Here is a 20,572-nt window from a genome sequence, read left to right as displayed (position 1 = left end):
CAGGAGCTCTTGTTTGGATGTAGGAGGCTGTTCAGGCTGCTCTTAGCTGGGCCTATTTGTGTATGCCTGGCCTGGTACTCTGTAGGACAGCTTGATAAGTATGGCAAGAGCTGCATGGGCCAGGGACCTAAGGTAGGATGGAATAGCTTTGGGGCTGCAGCCAGGTACAGTGGCTGCTGGGTAAGTGGGAGGTGGCAGAGGCGGTGGCTGGCTGGCTAGCTGGCTGGAGGGATCGGGAAGAAGATGGAGCCCAGTCCATACTGCCTGCTTAAGTGGGCACTATTCAAGCTGTTGCCTATTAGATGTGGGGTGCCAGGGCCTGACCAAGCGCAGAGTTTGCAGCACCCCGTGGTGCAGCCGACATCCCACGCCAGAACCACCAAATGCCGTGGTTTATCAGAGAACGAGCGCAAATTGGAGTCAGGCGGTTGACTTGGAGGAGTCAGAGTCGCCAACGCCAGACAACTCTGACCGCTGTTTAAACTTAAGTTAAAAAAATAAAAAACACACTTCAAAGAAACAAAACTCACATGAGAACACTGTGGGAGAAAGTTCCCATTTAAACTTCAAAAATACAGTGGAATCAGCACACGATGGGGGCCAAACTGAAGATAAAGAATTTCCCAAATCAGTGCAAGTACATATTTGCCTCTACACCGTGGCTTTGTTGTGTAATGACAAGTGTGAAGTAAACACACATATGAACAGACTGAACTGAACCTGCAGCACAAACATGTGAAAACAAGCTCCTGTTCGCAGCAAAGAGTGACTGACGGACGGCTGCAGATACTGAGAAGATATTAAAGGAGTGAGCAAACAAAAAACAAATAATTCAAGAAACTTTAGGATACATATTTAAGAATAAAAAGTGATTTTATGAAAACAAAATGAATCAAAGAACACAGATTTATGGATTTTCTCTCATCATTTTTAGCTAACCTGCTTCAGAAGTGAGTTGTGATAGTTTAAATTTAACCTTTGCATCAACAATCAGCAGAAGATTCAACTGTCAAACACAGATTTTTCCTGTTTCAAGGCTGAAGTCAAATGATTGTGTTTTACGAAAATAAATCCCATCTATCTGCTCTGAAACCGCGACAATCGTTCCTGTGGAAAGAGTCCAGAGGATCCACAGCCATCTATGATAGACTGCATCAATCAGTCTACATGAATATGGAACAGTCTAATGTTCCGGCCTTCAGAGATGTTCTCTGTGTGTAGGCCTCTCTATCCAGTTCTGCCAGCAGTAGAGGATAGCACAATGGGGAAAAAATAAAGTGACATATTGAACATTTGCTGTGCAGCGTATCTGTGATGCTGCACACAGAAACATCTGAGTTATTTTGTGTAGCAGACTGCACAGCTTCACACAGCGCTGTCACACACACCTCAATGTGTTTTAGCACATTTTTATTAAACCTCAGGGTTATGCAAGTCAGCCGCTTGCTCTCGTCTTCCTTCCGACACCTTTCCTCTGTCTCACCGTTTCACTTTACCAGACAAACACATCAAACATGGAAGGTGCCTGATGCGAGCCAGATTGCTTATTTAGTCCGCGCCCAGCCCTACCTATCTGTCTGCATCTTCATCCAGAGCATCCTCGTCTCTGGATCGAGCTATTTTTTTCCTCTGCAGCCTCCATCCTTCCCTCCCACCCCTTTTTCTCCAGTAACTAAACTGGCTGTGTCTCTCTCCATCTGCTGGTTCTTCCTTCAGTGGCCCTGCACCTGTTCACACCTCCTCTCCTGTTGGCCACCTCTCCCCCCTTCCCCTCTTCTTAACCCCCCCCCCTCTCCTCCTTTCTCTCCATCTCCCTCCCTCTTTGCTAAATGTGATGCTGCCAGGCGCGCTCCTGGCTCAGTTAGCCTCTCTGTCATTCAATCCATCTGTCGGCAAGTCAACTTTGTTTACAGCGGGCGGCCCAGGCCTCTTTTCTTCTTCAAGGAGCGCTAAAGCCCCCCCATCGACACCAAGGTCAGTGGTTAGCAAGGCACGCTTGGAAAAACACAAAACGGCAACTGTTTAAAAATGGAAAATGATGCGTCCTCACTTGCCAATGCAGACACGCAAAAGTTTAGGCTGAACTCTAGCTGGCGGGAAAGACTCTTTCCGTGCAGGCGTTTCCACGCCGACCGACACGACCCCTTCAGAAGCAAACATTTGCTGCTGCAGCACACAGTCCCCCAGAGAAAAATCCCAGCTCCACTTTGAAGTAATTAACTGCCGATTGTCCTCTGTCATCATCCATCCCCTCACCAAATAGAGGGAGAGAAGTTTGAAAACCTTAATTGGCAAAGAAGACTGATGGACTTTGCAATGCAAGAGCAGGCTGGCAGCACAGGCATCTGTGAGATTTGCAAAAATAAACACACAGCACACATACAATATGCTCCAATTCTGACCTATTGCAGAAACTCAGGAACCCTTGGTGGTGTCAACACAATAATTGATGTGGTTAACATATGCAGCAGTGATGGAGGTTCAAATTCATTTGAGAGAGAAGGTAAATGAGCCACTTAATCATTCCAGTCAGATTACACCACAATAACATTCACATCCATTACCTAACAGAAGCAAAAGCTGTGTGCAGAAACAACTAAGAATCTTGTTGTAAACTGAGCTCAACACCTTGTTTTCGCTAAAGTACTTGAAAGGTTTTTCCCCATTTACTTCAAATTAATAGTCACATTTTGCAAAGGAAAAGGAAACTACTTTGATTCTGGATTCTACAACATCACTTTAACTCTAAGTATACATTTTTTATTGATACTCTAGACATTTTTTTTACAAACTTATTGATCTCCTTATTGACAGGGGACCTTCAGCTCCCAGACTGACTTCACAACCGTCAGGTTTGTTCTGTTTTTTGAAAAGGAAAAGAAAGTGAATGGGGCACATGACCTTATTACATCACCTACAGTCCATCCTTCTTTTAAAATTCTGTGTTTTACTGCCGTGCCACCAGGTTGCAAAAAGATCTTTAGTGAGTCTAATAATCTTCAGATCAAGCAAAAGCAAACTGATAGCAGAAATAATCTTCTACTTTGCTTTGTGAGTAATGTAAGCTGTGACATATTCAACTTCATTTACGTCTCAGTGAATTGTTCTTGTATTGTAATGTAAATATAATGTTTTTAAAAATCTATTAACTATAAACCATTTTTACAGTTTGCTTTGCTTTAATTCACAGATTTTTGCTTTGCCCAAACTGTGGAAACAGCGTTTGATTCACTTTTCAGTTATTGATCTTCACAGAAAAAGCTTAATTTCGTCAAACTTGTATTTTGACTTATTCCAGAAACGGTAAATGAAGCTAAAATCAGTTCAAGGCCATTTTTCTTCTTTTCCCCTTCTTTCTCTTACAGTCTGTTCCAGATTATTTAAACTCATCTGCATGGGTTTTATTCATCTCCTCCCTTTTGTTTTTCTATATGACCACCTCCCAGCACAATCTGCTGATGGGGACCCTGGTTTATTACCCATAAAACTCAGTACGGCAAAGATGCACACAAAGACAGTCAAAGCTCTAAAGTCACAAAAAAGCAAAAGAAAAACAAAACCACGCAGAACCTCTTCATGGAGGATAAAAAAACGGGGGGAAAATGAAAAGCTAAAATGACAGATCAATCAGGTAAAAGAGCAACAATGTTTAAAGTGAGGAATGGGGGGTAAAGGAGAGGCAAAGAGGGCTTCTGTCATGTTGGATGAAAGCTGTGCCTAGTGGGCAGTGGGCACAGTACAGCCGCTGATGCTGCCACCCACACAGCAGGGGTGTGTGAAGGCTCGGTGCAGACCAGATGACACACACACACACACACACACACCCACACACACACACACAAACACATCCACTACATAACATATACATCGAGATCCCACAACAGTTAAGCCTCAAGCATTCAAGATAGTCTAAATTATAGTCTTAATAGATGGGAAATCGTTTGAAATCTGACTTTAGGAAGAGATTAGGTTTCCAGGTAACGAGGGAGTGGCAGATCGATGGCTGGTGCTCTCCCCTTCATTTTGTCCTGCAGCAGTAGTGTGTGTATGTAGGCCAGTGTCCCAGGGCACACTTGGCTGGGGTGGCAACAGTTGTAGCGGACAGATTTGCCTCCATCTTGCCTGAGGTGTCACAGTCAGCGATCTGTCTATTTTATCCATTCCCAGCCCCAAAGGATGGACAGATTACAGCTCGGCTCAAAAACTCCACCGCTTGCAGTGCACAACTATCCTCTGCTGAATGTTTGCTATCAGAACTTTAATTAGGACAATTAAGATTACATAAAATATAGTGCTATGGCAATGGAAAACAGAGAGTTTAGATAAGGCCAGATGATGTAGGGAGGAGGCTTCCTTTATGTCATTTAACACCTAAAGTGATAGGAAGAAACCAAACTGCTATCCCAACTTCGGCTGTAAAAATCAGTATTATTTAAAAAAAAACAAATCTTGGATAGGGCTGGAGATTATGAGGACAACTTAGTGATCAATAATGCAATGACAGTAGTTGCGATTCTGAAGGCAAAACAAAAACCAACTAAAAAATCCTTTCCACTTGACTGCAACAGTTTCATTTAAATAAAAATCATCATAACTTTGATCATATTCTAAATGACCCTCGTCTACAGCAGAGGCGGTCATTTAACATAAAAGGGCTCCAACTGATTGATCAAATGCAAAAAGGGCTCCATTTCTTTGATAAATACCGTATTTCCGGACTATAAGTCGCTGCGGAGTATAAGTCGCACCAGCCCAAAAATGCATTTTAAAGTAGAAGAAAACACAGATAAGTCGCACTGGACTATAAGTCGCATTTTGACGGGAAATTTATTTGACAAAATCTGAGACCAAGAACTAATAACTTGCACAACCTCATACGACACAATCATAGCAGACTGTTTATCTCATAATATCTCATAATATACACACAAGCCACTTTCACATATGTCACTTTAGAGCATATTTGCACTCATTCGGACATTCTGTTTTTATGTTTTTATATTTTATATCTATTTTCATATTGATATTCTTTCTTTGTTTGAGGTCGCGGGCGGTCGCCTAAGCATTTCACTGCACATTGTACGGTGTATGATTGTGTGTGTGACAAATAAAATTTGAATTTGAATTTGATTTGATTTGATAATTTCACAGTAATTCTTTCTCAAACCTATTTATTTATTCTTTTCATGAAGCATCATTGGCCAACTAACTAATACTCTGTTTTCATCCTGTATTTGTAGAAACAGTTGTCATTTTTATTGCATTTCTGAATCTATGAAATCATTGGAAAATAGAATGTTATGTTGTTAGCCTTCAAGATCTTACTGTAAAAAAAAGTTTGCTGATTCTCTGAGTCACTCAACATACTCTTAACACTTAACATACCTCATACATCAAATTGAGGAACGTCATCTCTGTTCCTCACAAATGAACATAACAGGAGGGTTAAAAATGTATTTATTTCAATTTATTTCAAATATAAGTCGCTGCGGAGTATAAGTCACACCCCTTGCAAAACTATGAAAAAAAGGGCGACTTATAGTCTGGAAAATACGGTACTTCAAGATTGTTTTAGCATGGATGTACACATTTATGGTAACCGTTTATCGCAATTCATGCTGTCCTTTGTCAATAATGTTACAATGACAATACGTTTGTGATTTCTTGTGCAGCCCTAATCTTTAAAAAGAAGATTTTTAGGCTAACAGAAAAACAGTGAAATAATGGAATACAGCATTCATTTTGCAGACATGTTTTTCTACACACCCTTTGCTTGACAGCTGTGCACTTTTGACCCTTTGGAAAATCCAGACTTACTCACTGTAAGTCACTCTGGTGTGTTCAGTCCTGGCCAACATGATGGAGCATTGGTGAGTAACTGCATTACATAATTGTGATCTCAACATTGACCATAACAGTTGGGTTGTTTTTTCTTTTCTTCTTTTGGTCAAAATAGAGCAGCTTTAGTCGTGGATCTTTGAATTTATTTTGACGCAGACAATAAACATTTGTTTTATACTAAACAAATGCCTGGAAATGTAAGAACAGACGGGAAGCAGCACTCTGGGATGGCCTCATACCGTCTGATGTAGCAAGAATACGCAACTGATCATGTGACACAAATCTTCAGTCCTTCACTACATCTACTTCATTCCAATCTGAAACCAACTGAATCTGTTTCTCAAAGCTTCATTCCATCACTCAGATGTTACGATGTTCTGTCTTTTCTTGAAAAACGGCGTCTGGTTTCTGCGACTACACCAAGGTGGCTCGAAACCTTTACATCATTTTTAAACCAACAAGTTCTGGAATGAGTTTTTTAAGCATTTAATGAAACAGAAACTTTACTTTTATTCACATTTTTAGCAAAACTTTAGAAATAAAATCCACCAACAAATGTGACATTTAAACCAGAACCTGCTATGACTCATTTCGATTGCAAGAACTCATTTAGGTCTGTTAAAGCTGTCAGGAACACTTTGTTTAAGATCTGGCAGTAAGATAAGCAAGGGGAAAACAAAATCTACTTAATTAGGTCTGATTAGGAGTCCCATCGCTGTTTGTTTGTGGTTTTACAAGTGATGCTGCAGGATTTTAACAAGCTAGCCTCCATCAGTGTCAGAAAGTAGCAACAGAAATGTTCTTGTTTAAGAAATCACATTTGAGGCTGAATTTTAAACTAAAACATGTCTTTTTTTTACCATCACGAGTCCCTAACATCTTACACTTTTAAAAGTCTAATAAGCAGTTTTCTTAAGAGTGAGCAAAAAGAAACCGAAGGAGCAAAAAGGAGGGAGGCGAGGAGGAAGGATGGATGGAAGAGGGCACTCCGACAGCGAGGAGAGAGGAACATGGCAAGGTCTCATCGCCGGGCCAACGGGCCCACCACTGTCAACATCATGGCACTCTGTAGTACAGTACACACACACACACACACACAAACACACACACACTCGGCTGGCTGACGGCCCTCCCAGCTGCCCTATCCGTAACTGTCTGATTAGTTGTGCTAAGCAGCCCCTCCCCTGCCAACCATGGTGCCATCTGCTACCCAACAACATGGCCGCAGACCAGACAAGCGCGCACAAACACACACACACACACACCCACACACACACTGAGCCCCATACCTGGCATTGCCCCTCTGCTGTCAGGGACATACACATCAAACTTCACAGACACAGGTGTAGCCCAAAGGTATCAACACACAACATTCCCACACACACTCATCTAACTGAACACACTTTACGTGTGTGCGAGTACACACAGTTGCAGCAGAGGCAGACCGTGTGTGTCCGTGACAGTGGTTAAACACTTTGAATGCCAGGTAGAAAAGCGCCGCCGTGTTCAGACGTGTGAGCGTTGGCTGGCAGAGCTCGGAGGTTCATTATGGCCCCCACCTCTCCTGAGCAACAGCAGCCCGTGTTGCGCCCTAGCCCTTTTATTCCGGGCCATGATTGGACAAGCGCCTCCTGCCGAGTTGGTTTGCAGCAGTTTTGTCGCGCCCAGATTTCACTCGCTGCTCAAAGCGAGCCTCTGGCGGGACGTGGCATCTGCTGCCTCACCTTCCTCATTTACACTTCTCCGCCTTCGCGCACACACACAGTTCTGTTCACCGCCTTCCCAGACCTTGCCATCACGAGTTACAACTGAGGTGCAGAGAGAGCAGCAGCAGCGTGACACGTTTAATGGAGTTCCAGGAACTTTGTGCGTGAGAGTCGCAGCGGTTGGTCCTAAGCTTTGTCTTCCTCGCTGCCTTCAAGCGTCCATCTGCCGAGTTCAGGGTCACAAAAAGGAGAGAGTGTCCCTAAAACCCCACACTTTATGACTGCTTGAGGCTCAAAATAGTTTCTTATCCTTAAACAAACAAGCTTCGAATTCCCTGTCACAATAGTTCTCCAACCAAGACCAGTGTAGTTTTTTTATTAAATAAATATTAAATATTGTCCCTAAAATGATAGATTTGTTCTTGGTTACATTTTAAAATAAGTCAGTCTCAATTTTTTGCCTGAAATCCCAACTCAGGACATTCTTTCTGTCATTTTTGTTGTAATACTACTCACTAAGAGAAAATTCAGATTCAACACACATCAGACGGCAATGACCACACCTTCAGATGTTCTCCGTTCTCACCAAGTCAAAATTATGCATCCCAGCAGTTCTGACTCCATCTCCGGTCTTTGGCAAACACCTTCATGAACATGGATGTCTGATTTTATGGGGCTAACAGAACTGGCGGAAGATCTTCCAACCCGGAGCAAGCACGCAGGTCTGAGCAAACTGCAGACAACACTTATCAACTCGCTCACTGCTATCTGGCACGAGCTGAAACCAAAGTTATGCCGGGCACTTTCCGCTGCAGCCTTCGGGATGTGTGAACACAACATGGAGATGGATGAGGCAGGCGAGGAGAAAGCGAAAAGTTAAAAAAGATGAAGCCAAACAAACAAAACAAACTTGGTAAAGCCCTCTGCCGGGCTGGGGCCGGGGTGACGCTGAGTGTGTGCGTGTGCGAGGGCCGGTGCGAACAGAGTGCCGGGGATTAGGACAGATCCCGGGCTGTCCAACTCACAGCTGGCTGATGATCCAATCCTGGAGCTCTGTACCGCACACCAGCCGCCGAGGGACCTCGGATGCATGCTTGCATCTGTGCGCCCGCAATTGCGTGTACAGATATGTGCTTTTGGCTGATGTGCACACGGAACTACAATGATAAAATTGTCCAAATAAATGCATCTGCTGGCAGATTTTACACGTACAGAGTGCGTTAATAAATAAGAAGGAAAGCAAAGCTGTTTGAAATCGAGCAAACGCCTGTTTTAAAGGAGAGCTGTGATCATTTAGGCCTCGTGTGGAGGACAGCATGAAAGTTGGGGGAAAATCAAAGAGCTGCCTTCCAAAGCAGGTCGTACCAAGGCCTTCCAGCTCTGTGCATCTCCCTTCAAGCTCTCCAGAAAACACAGACCAGCCCTTCAAAGCTGTGGAGGCTCACCCGTTCCTCTATAGTGATAAACAGAGGGCACGACAATAAAGGAAAACAGCTCTTCTAGTTTTCAAATGTTGCATCGAGAACAACAAAAATATGGGTAAAAAAATAAGAGCATTAAGTGTTTTGTGCTCTTTGCTTGACTTATGTCTTTTTTATACCTTTACTGAAGTTTCTGACACTTTTTAGAAAAAGGATTCAAAATCAACATGTTCATGCGAGAAGAGACAGCTAATGACCACAGCTAAAAATGAGAGAGCATGCAGCTGTGGACCAACACATGTACAGCCCTCTGTTTTACATGTAAGAGCAATAAAACCAGGAAAAATGAATTTTAATGGATATAAAGCCTTTGATATTGTAACAATCTTCCAGTTTAGCAGCTTCTCCAACAGAGGTCAAAGACATGGAGCAGTGCGATCAATGGGGATGTCATTCTCCACAGCTGGCTCTGGAACACACGTCTAAACCCAAAACCGCTCTGGCCTCATCTTTCAAACGGTCCAGCGTGCAGCCGGAGAGCTGGCTGTCTGACAAACAAACACTTAAACACAGATCAGAGCCAGACCAAGCAACGGACACAAACACACACACACTGCCAAGGGGACACAAAAGCAAACACACAGATTACACAAACTTGCATCCCGCAGTCTCCAGAGCCACAGGGCATCGCCGCCACATCTGTGCTCATCTCAAACACCTCGGCTGTGGGCAGCGGGGGTGAGAGTGAGCCCTGAGCGGCTGGCATGGACAGGCATGGCCTTGGCAGACAATGGTGTTTTTTTTTTTTTTTTTTTTTTTTGGGGGGGGGGGGGGGGGGGGGGGGGGGCAGTGGATGACAAGAAAGAGTCAAAAAAAAGAAAAGTAGAAGAAAGAATGTTGAAAAAATGAGAAGAAAATGCAAAGGGGCCGTTCCTGAGGTGGACACTTGAGGAGGAAATGAAAAGAAGCTGGAGGTTGAGAAATGATGGAGGATAAACATGTTGGAGAGTACAAGAAGAACATATGAAATAATGAAGGGGGGCCAGGAAAATATGAGACAGGGTGATGCAAAGACACAAACAAAGAGAAAGGACAGAGAGAGCCGGTAGTGCCCACTGTGAGGACGGGCGCAGGGCACTGGCAGGAGGTGCTGAGGCCAGGCTGTCCGATGACCATCAGCCGCACTGTTGTGTGTGTGTGTGTGTGTGTGTGTCTGTGTGTGTTCCACGCTCACAAACATACAGAAGAAAGGCCCAGGCGCCATTTTGGCTCTGCTGGAGCTGCTGCTGGGCCGGGCTCTGGCCTTGGTGGCACAGAACGGGCAGTGTGTTTGTGTGTGTTACCTTATGTTGTGGCATGCTTAACAGGATTAGAGGTGACCTAGTGCGGTCCAGTTGGTACCGGGACCTTCCCTCAGTGGCGCGGGGGGCTGTTCATGTGTGTGTGGCTTGTATAATAGGATTAGCCATTACCTGGTGCGGTACAGTTGGTGTGTGGGTCTGAACTGGACTGGACTGAGCTGGGCAGGAGCTGGGCAGAGGGGAGCGCTGTGTGCATGTGTGTGTGCACGTGTGCATGAATGTGTGTGTGAGTGTGGTGGCATGTATAATAAGATTAGGTACTACCTGGTGAGGTGCAGTTGGCGCTGGGCATTTGCCAGCTGTTCTGCTAGGCTCAGGGCTTCGGCCTGCCATTGGCCCCCATCCTTTTGGACCACCTCCAGATGCTGGCGACAGCCAACCAGCTCTGAGTTCAGCCTTTCCACTTCCTGCCCCGCAGGTACGGAAGAACAGATGACAGCGGAGGAGGAAAAAAAAAAAACTTTCAGAACTCACGTTATGCTCTCAAACACAAATTTAAAAACATTTACACTTTTGTATGTAATGACTAAAGAGGACAGGAAACATTACCAGTCTAATTGGACCATTCTTTTCTATGAAATGTTTATAACATTTTAAAAAATATGCATATCCATTTTAAACATGTCTAAAAAATATTATGAGCCTAAAAATTGATTAATACAAATTTAAATAGTCGTCCCTTAGAAAATTAAATATTAAATTAAATTTTCAAATATTTTACTATAAAGTTTTTCAAGCAATAAGAACACCCATGTGAAATTTTGATTCAAGAATTTTACATTTTTGGGTTAAAAGGCAAATATTTTTTCATCTTCAATCACAATGTAAAAAAAAAAATGTTGCTATAAATAAAAGTGTATGTGAAATGCTTTTTACTTTTTAAAAATGTATTCCTTAGAAATGATTAAACATTGTATTACATGTTTGACATTTTCAAATATACTTTTTTATGTTTCATAGAATCTGCTCCTTATTAGAAATAAAATGGGGTCATATAATTGGTGGTTTTGTAGTTTTATTTAACAAAAAAATTATATATTATATTTTTGGAAAACTCTACACAAGCCAAGCAGACATAAAGTACCAGAGCAGCTTTTTCCATCTGTTGGCTGGTTTTGGCGTTGAGTTGTCTGAGCTCTCTCTCTGCCTCCTCTTTCTTCAGGATGGCCTGACTGAGTTGATGACGAAGATCCACGCAAACCTGAAGATGACATTAAAAACAATGAATTGAGTGCTTTGCTTCAGCATTCTCTGACTACTTACCTATATTATTAGTCTGAATATGCTTTTACTGACCAGAAACCCAAACATTAAAAGAGTAATACTCAAGGTGACGTCTCCATTGCTAAAGTGAGGTGTAAAAAAACGACTTTATCTGAACATGGTGGCTTCAATTAAAGATGCTTCATTCATATTCACTCATTTATGCAATAATCAAACACATCCAGACATGTTCTTGTCTGTGTTTGAAATGTGTAATAACTGAAACTAAGTTCAGCAGAAATGAGTTAGGAATTGATGAAAGACCAAAAGGAAAACTGGTTACCTGCTGCCACCCAGTGGCATTAGAAAAGCATTACAAGTAGATAGAAGTGATCATTTGTGCTCTGTTGAAAATGGTGTTTTCAGTGGTTTTAACTTGTTCTTGTGGGATTTTTCTCATGATGGAGGACATATATAGAGAAAATTAAGCAATTAAGCTGAATGTTTCTTTATGCAAAACCACAAGCAGATGATAAAATGCAGTTTTAAAAAAACTTTGTAGGTATGACTTAGAACAGGGGTTAGTAACGTTTATGACATGAAGTCCCAATTGGAAATTTTCTCCCTAACAACTGTGTCATCACCAACTATAATGTGAACTCTAACACAAAGAAATACAAAAACATTGCCAATATAGTTGAAAGTGTATGTATTACACAAACAACAGGACAAATAGCTTTTTGTAACATATTTTGGCATTAACTCCAAAAAGTGCTTTAATAACAATATTGCACAAGGAAAAAAGGTCAAAGTTGAAATAGTGTTGCAACTGAGTTTGTTTGAATCCATAAGTACTGCATTTGTGGTTTGTCACACCTACAGTAAAAGGATCTGATATGTCAAAACAGAACATCATCTATAAACATCATCTAGAAAAATTATGTGTTGCCCTTCTATAGTTTTTTTTAAAGTTATAAAACACCATTCAGATTTCTGTACCATGCTTCAACAAAAAGAAATTAACAACAGATGATTTACCTACTTACCTTTGTATTTTCTTGTTCCTGATTGGTAAGTTTGCTGAGAACCCCGTCCAGCTCTGCAGACAGTGAAGCCCTGTCTCTGTGTGCTCTCTCCAATTGTCCTTCCAACTCTGCGACACGTTGAGAGAGGCTGGAGATCTGTCAAAAGAAGATGGACCTCAGAGGAAACCATGCTAAAGTAGCTTCTTGGAGCCTCAAGTGAGGTTACAGGGAGTGGCAGGTGATTTATAATGAATGCCACCTCCATGGTGGAATCTGGTGGACAATCTAGGATATTATAACTACATATTTGAGTTTTCCATCTTGGAAAAGGACTCACTGTGCGTGTCAGCTCTTCTTTTTGAGTGCGGGCCTGAACTCGGCCTTCCTCTCTGGCTGCAGCCAACCTCTGCTGTAACGCATGGGCTTCTCTGGTCAGCTGTTCCCGGTGCCGAGCAAGTTCCCTAGTTAGCTGCTCACACTGCACCTCAACCTGCACGATTCCCCAACAACAGGAGGAAACCATCTTAGCTTCAACTTAAAGTAATCTTTCAAAATAAATGACCCCCAAATCCATGAAAGCCTGTCTGTTTTCTCTGACCTTAGCTTTATGCAGATTAGCTTCTTCTGCCATCTCAATGGCCTGTTTGACCTGGAGGCAGGCTGTCCACTCTCTCTGCTGCGCCTCTTGTTGACTTGATCGCAAAGCACACATAGCTGCCAGCAATTCATCACGTTCCCTGTAGAAAGCAAGACTGCATTGAAAACTGCAGAGAGGCTAAACCAATTGTGAGTGTTTTTGTCATCACGCACTTTGTGAGCCTGTCTACGGCCTGGGCGTGCAGATTTGTGTGGGTCTCAGCCAGCACGGCCTCATGCTGTGCACAGTTCAGACACAGTCCGGCCACGCGGGGAGCTCCATCAGTCTTCAGCACCTCTGCAGCCTGCTTTTCCTTGTGTCTTAGACGAACCTTCACCTCCTCACACTCCTTCTGACTCACTGACAAATCTTTCCTGTTTGCAGAAGCAACATTTATGATAAAGGTAGTCAGAGATGAGGAAAAATGATGATCCCTGTTAGGCTTTGAAGTACTGACCTGAGAGAAAGAACCTGACATTCCAAGCTCTCAATCTGGGCCTGGTAGATCAGTTTCAGCTGTTTCTAAGGAACACAAAGGCCTGATTGTAACTTTAAAAACACTAGAAAGAAGTGAATGGAACTACAAAAAATTAACCGAATGACGTCAACTTCACAACAAGATAAAGCTGTTGACTCAATTGTTGGGGTTCCTCTAAAAGAAAAAGAAAAAACTCACAATGATCACTGCAATAACCTGAAGCTTAAAAAATAAAAGTGACTGAAAATCAAGAAATCAAAAACTGCCTTTGAACATTTGCTGAACGGAATCAAAACAAAAGATAGAGACACTATAAATGAATCTGTGTCCTGTGATCCAACTACTCAAATGTCATACAATCAGTCAATCTAAAAGATGAGAGTATTCTCTGTATTGGGCTCTATGGTAAACTACCTGCGTTTGTTTCATATTTTAGCGTCTTTGAAAAAGTGAGTTAGTTGGAAAAGCTCATCGTTTTTTTCTTCACAAATGAAAAAAGGAAAGGGGGAGGAATCTGTCTACTCCATAACACGTTTTTTAGTTTGTATTCATGTATTTTATTTTAAATGTGAAGAGAAAAACTGAAATAAACTCTTAGTGTCCCCTGTGTTCCAGAAAAACAAAAAGTCTGCAAATGACTATTTTTAATCATTAAATTTTAGGTTCCATACCGGATATGGACTGGAGACCTTCCATTAACCATATTTAAAAAAACAGAAGAGAAGAGCTGAGTCCTGCTCACCATCTCATTCCTCCATGTGTTGCTCTCCAGCCTCTGCAGCACACGCTGCTCTGCAACAGAGCTGTGCTCAGTCACCTGAGGAAGATCATGTGTTCTTTGAAAATCCTTAACATTTCCATTTACCTCTGAAATTCATTTGACAAATAAAACAGAACAGAAATGGGTAGAGTTAAACAAATGTGCTAAAATACAGGTTTTGGTTTTATACTTAATCAAACACAGCACCTGGTAAAAAAAAAAGTAAATTACTGGGAAACTACATGTTTAACAAAACAGACCAAAAAAACTGAATATGCATTGTGATATTTTTTAAAATAAGCTGAAGTGAATTTACTTTTCAAATGAATGCCTATTGGTGACCTGCATCACATCTGTGTGCAGTGATGAAAGTCAGGTAAGGAAAAAATCCCTGAACTTTTCTTTGAGCGATATGGCGGGCACAGAGCGAAATTTTGGAAAAATACGTGGTCTTAGATGCATTCTGGTGCATTCTGGCAGCTAGTTATTCACTTCTTTATCAAGAAACTAAGACTAATTGGAGCATCATGATTTGTCATTCAAACCCCTAGTTTGACTCTCCATTAAGGACTTGCTGGTCCTAAAAAAGAATTTGGAAAATTGCTCAAAGTAACACAATCCTACAATCTACGCTTTTCCTTAAAGCTGCAAAACATACAATTGCTAAAATATAGTAACATCAAAGCCCCAAATGGCAAAAAGAACACCAGTAACTATGATATTCTATGAAAATACCTCAGTTATTTATACATTATTTCTGCTTTAGAAATGACTGATGTACAACATCCACTTGCACTGTTTTCTCAAACTATAATTACATCAAAATATGGGATCTGCTTTAAACTATAATTCTATAACATAATACATCAATTCTTTAACACCAATACTAAGTAATCTGGGAAATATCAAAACAAACATACAAACTAAACTAAACATTGTAAACATTATTTTTTAAGGGAGTGCGGGTCCAAACCATCAAATACTTATAATTAATGTCAACTATACTGAACTAAATCATGGTAATTAGGAAATACTAATAAATTAGATAAAGAAATGTATTCAAAATAAAAACTGAAACTCAAAACTAAAATTGAAATTATTTCAAAATGTGGTTTTGAGATTATTTTACACAAAAAAGTATTTGACCTACACTACCTTAAAAATCTTTTTTTTCCAGCCAAGACCACTTCAATTTGTTTTTTATCGTCTTCTCACAACTGAGGTCGTGACCACGCTCAATAATGACGATGCCTGCCATTATTTTAACACAAATTTGATGGCAAACTCTTCAGATGTGTTTGTGAAAGTTTAGCGTGGGTCCGCCAGTTTTGGTCTCTAGGGAAGCAAGTCACGCTGACCACGTGGTGCAGACAGAGCCAATCAGACCCGTCGACGCATCCGAAAGCAACTAAAACGTCCCGTCATTGGTCAATTAGGCCGGGAAGACGAGATATGGCCACGACCATAGAGGAAGCGATCTGCGGAGAAATATAGAAAATAAAGCTAAAATTAGCTGATTTCAGACCATTTTTTAATCCGGAAAGCGATTTGTCCGTAGAGATCAGGTCTTTATTTCCCGGAAAGTACGTTCGGTTTGCTCAAAAACCCGGATTTCCGGGAATTCCCGGAAGACTTTCATCACTGTGTGTGGCAAACGAGATATTATTTTATGGGTAAAATAAATAGTTAAAAGAATGTTATGAAACAACTATAACATTGGGTTGCTGTAAAGGGTTTTGGGTGTACCTCTGCAGTTTCCTCTGAAGTAGCAGAACCAAATGCATTCATTTAATATTCATATGCTGAGATGCTTTTTGGCTGGATATTATATTAAGAATGAACGGAAGCAATACCAATGCTCTTTCAGATTACCGTAGAGTTTTGACTTGTTGGTTCGACACATTCCTCCCTACTTTTGGACTTGAGCTTGGACTGCAGCTTCTCGTTTTCCACCACCACCACTCTGACCCGCTGTTTCATTCCCTGAAGCTCCTCCTGCACACAAACAACCATCAATGGTCACAGGGAGCTCTCACAAACGACCAAAGAGTAAAACGTATTTGTTAAAAAATAAACCTTGCAGAATTTGATCTCAGCTTCCAGATGCTGAATGTATTGTGATTGGTTTTGGACCGTGGGAACTAAATCCTGAGAAGAGGGCAAACTGGAATCCTGCTGTAATCTCTAAAGGATGAGGACAACAAAACAGGACAAGAAAACCATATGAAATGACAAATATTCATCATGAATTGCATGATGTCAGATGATTACATAATATATTTGTTAAAGCTGCATGTTTTACCTTTGCTGGAGACTTTTTCCCTGAAGGTAGAGGAGGTGGAGGGATTTCTTTGCCCTGCTTCAACAGAAGACTCTTCAGCTGGTTAACTAAACACCCGAAAGGAGCAGAAAACAAAAATCATGCAGACGTAAACCAGAAAAAACATTGATTTTTTTGTTTTATTCAAGTTTAATTATGAACCAGTGAATTCTTAAGACTAGGATTATAACTACAAATAGTTTTTATCTTACCGGTATATTACTGACCATGTATAGCTTCCTTCAAGGAAAACATTTCATTTAAATGAGAAATTTTCTCTTCATGATTTTTGGTGTATGTTTCTACTTTTTATTTGGCAAGCTTATAAAATCAGAAGGGAATAAAAAGCATTGATAAGGTAACAAGCTTATAATGTCACCCAATCTAAAAGATTCTGCAAAACTCTAAAATATTGAAAATAATGCTCAAAATCCTTTTTGTTCAATTCAAATTCAACAAGTACCTATTGAACTTATTCTTGCGTAACCCTTGTGTTATTCTAGGCACTTTAACATTGGGAGTTGGGTCATCTAGACCCACAAGACGGTGCAATAAACCATTTTTCTTCAATGATTTGTGATCTTCACTGGTGTCTATGGATTACATGTAGAGATGTAGAGCTGTGACGGTGTGGGATTTTTGATCACCACGGTGATGAACCAGCAGGAGCAGGGGACGCGGTGTCGCGGTGAACCACAGCCCCCCCCCCCCCCCCCCCCCCCCCCCAAAAAAAACACAAAATCCCCCAGCGGCCACGTTGGAAATAAATACAATTACAACGCAGTAATTGTAATTAGCTATATAGGTGTTGTAGAATGAATGTGTGTATGTGTGAGCGTGCTCTGTGTGTAGGAGGAAGGAGCGCACGAGTGTGTTGGGGGTGCGTGTTGATTCTTCTGCAGTGGACCGCTCTCGAGCTGCAAGCGAGGCTTCACCTGTGCTCTTTGGTACAGACATCTTCTCTGAATATTATTTATTGCCCAGTAATAAACAGACTGCAGACACTTTGTCACCTTTCCGGTAGCCGTGAAGCCTGACACCCATGAAGAACACGGGGCAGGAGGCTTCTGAAACCGCACAAGTGTGTGTGTGAGAAGAGGGAGCCGTGTGCGGCTCAAAGAGGGAGTGAGAGGAGCGGTGCAGGGAGTGAAGGACAACACTAATAAAAGGTTTTCCCCAGAAACCCTTGCAGTTTGAACACAGGACTAGCAGAAAAAGTAAATTATCAGCAAAGATGAATGTGTTTAATATGTTTATTATAGTTCCAATCACGCACCATATGCAGAACTTTAAAGAAAAAAAAAAAGTGCGATGATGCGGTTATCGTCACACCCCTAATTACATGAAATCCTCTTCACATTTATCCACCTTTGTCATGGTAGGGATAACACGTCAATGTAAGGATCGGGTCATCTGGACCCCATAGGATAGCACAATTAAACTGTTGCTCTTGCTTTTTTAATTTTTTACATGTTTTATGTTCTCCAGTCAAGACAACTGACATTGTCACCTGCTTCACTCTGAGTCTTTTGACTTCTTGCAGCCATGCCATCTTCCTCTGCCATCATCATCATCTCGTGGCGACCATCCCTGCGTCCAACATCCTCGCCTTCATGGCTGAGCTGCTCCAGAGTGCTGCTCAACTCTTGGATGCTGTGGTTGGCCCATTCTGCAGAACACACACACACACACACATAACATACTCTATCATCCCCTTTTTCATAAAAATGAACTGTTGTGTTTGTGGACAGTATTTTAACTTGCACATTAAAGCAGAGTCAAAAGTAAGACTGTCATTTAAAACCTCAAGAAAAAGATGTTAAAAAAAATACATTGTCTTTAAATAGTTTTTTTGCACACTAAAGTCAAACTAAAAAGAACAACTAAAAAAATTAAACAGATTTGATTCATATTAGCAAACAAAACACACAACTTGAACATCAATTCTTGAGTGTTTCATGTTTTGCTGTCATCCATTTAGAGTCCACCTCTTCTACTTCATCAATTTATTAAGAAAATGTTACTTTTGACCTCCCAACTGAACCTCTAAAGATTTAAACATTAAAGGGTACCTTAGAAATGTATCACTTAAGCATTAAATACTTTTTAAAGTATACTTATTAAAAAATAAGAAATAAAGAAAAAAAGCAGCTTAGTTTTGGAACTTAGAAAATATTGGTGTAGTTGAGATCAACATAATTCTGATACACTTACATATTTGGGATTTAACTAGTATCACAGGCCTTAACATTAATATTAATCATATGAAATAATTGATAGATTGATTTATCTTAATTTATTTAAGTACTTATACTAGGAAACATATTTCAATTAATGTCTAGTAGCTACAGACAGCTATCAACTTTTTATTCTATATAATTTAGCTCGAAATCGAAGCTCATAATTTTAATATCAAAATTAGCTAAAGCCAAGGAAACGTAGCTACCGCTGCTAAATGATCAAGAATTGTTCTCATCTCACTCCTGCGTCAAACCATAATGGCCTTCTCTGGGTTTCTGCAGCGAAAGGCTACTTTAACAGCCTGGTGGACCATTTACGTACGTCTTAGCTCCTTTGAGCCCAACAGCTCGACCTCCTCTTCGTCTGAGTCAAACGCTTTCATTGAAGTCGTTGAATCGAACAGTTTTGAACTGAACATCTCAGGGCAACACACGCACGTAGAAGAATGGCGTCGTGACGTCATGACGTTTCTCTCAGCGGTAGAAAGAAGTGTTCGAATTGTCATACCAGCTTACCCCACCGGATACCTTTTGTTTAGCCTAAATCTAGCTTTGTTTAAACATTTTGTATTATATTTATATATAATATTTTAAACCATAATAATTTTCTTTTAATTTATCTATAAATTGTATTTAATTTAGGTGGGTGGAAGTTAAAACCGCCCCTTCAGGGAATAGTCTGAAGACTTAACAAGGAGACGCCTGCCTTCCACTTCCGTAAACACAAACGATCGTGGGAGTTGAAGTTTATTGCCAGTTTGAAAAGTTTATTGGAAATATCTCTGAGATTTTTGCAGGTATTGTGACTTTTTGATTCCAATGTTGTACTTTTTGGATATCGCTTAGAGATAACTTATTTAGGAGAAAACTTGTTGAATATAACAGGACCTGCTTACAGTCTACACCAGGTGTCTGCAACCTGTGGCTCCAGATCCACATTTGACTCTAAGAAAATGCCAATGTAATCAATTAATAATGGAATTGTAGTTTTGGTTACATTTGTTTTAGCTAATTTAGTTTTGTCATTTGTGTTTCAATTTTTAACGTCAGATAAGTGTGCAAAACTGTGTTAGAAGGTTTCAAGTGGTTTATAGTTGTCACAAACCTAAATCATATCTTCTTCTCTATTGCTCCACAGTAATGGCTGCTGAGAGGCGAAGTTCTTAAAGTATATAATTTCATTAACATGCATAGATTAAAAAAACATGGAATCTTCACTGTTTTCATGTTTGTTAGTAAAAAGAAAAAACGAATGAAAGAACACAAAAGTCATAATGATAGCCGAGGCTGTGTTTAACTTTCTTGCATTTTTTATTCAGGTAAAATATACTGCAGCGGCGGGATCTTATCTGACACGTGGTGGGTTTTATATCGAAAGAAACTTCCATGATCTGCTGTCAAAAGAAAAAGATTTGAGAACTGTATACAAAGAAAAATATAACACTGTTATAGCCGCACAAATGAATGGCTTAATGGCAGTCTGTTTTTCTTAAGGGTTAAGTGGGTCTTTGCAGCTCTCGCTGGGTTTTGATCACTAAGAAACTGGACCAAATAGCTTTTTTGGTATTAAAGTTTGCAGA

General features: G+C 40.8%; 1 protein-coding gene across 1 annotated transcript in view; it reads right to left on the bottom strand.

The window, feature by feature from the left end:
- The window catches only part of sdccag8 (serologically defined colon cancer antigen 8), a 41,065-nt gene extending 21,624 nt beyond the window's left edge, over positions 1-19,441 (bottom strand). Inside the window, exons 1-13 of the mRNA XM_023963790.1 lie at positions 19,315-19,441; positions 18,263-18,421; positions 16,735-16,820; positions 16,509-16,616; positions 16,305-16,427; positions 14,415-14,489; positions 13,652-13,716; positions 13,368-13,568; positions 13,156-13,294; positions 12,895-13,047; positions 12,579-12,713; positions 11,414-11,530; positions 10,594-10,736 (exon numbers count right to left, since the gene is read on the bottom strand). Of these exons, the coding sequence (XP_023819558.1) occupies positions 10,594-10,736; positions 11,414-11,530; positions 12,579-12,713; positions 12,895-13,047; positions 13,156-13,294; positions 13,368-13,568; positions 13,652-13,716; positions 14,415-14,489; positions 16,305-16,427; positions 16,509-16,616; positions 16,735-16,820; positions 18,263-18,421; positions 19,315-19,411 (1,601 nt within the window). The 5' untranslated portion in view covers positions 19,412-19,441. The remainder of the gene's footprint in view (positions 1-10,593; positions 10,737-11,413; positions 11,531-12,578; positions 12,714-12,894; positions 13,048-13,155; positions 13,295-13,367; positions 13,569-13,651; positions 13,717-14,414; positions 14,490-16,304; positions 16,428-16,508; positions 16,617-16,734; positions 16,821-18,262; positions 18,422-19,314) is intronic.
- Positions 19,442-20,572: the final 1,131 nt, after the last annotated feature.

This window comes from Oryzias latipes, chromosome 15 (assembly GCF_002234675.1).
Source record: "Oryzias latipes chromosome 15, ASM223467v1".
Lineage (NCBI taxonomy): Eukaryota > Metazoa > Chordata > Actinopteri > Beloniformes > Adrianichthyidae > Oryzias > Oryzias latipes.
The sequence above is the reverse complement of the archived record's forward strand: the minus strand, read 5'-3'. Positions and strand labels throughout refer to the sequence as shown.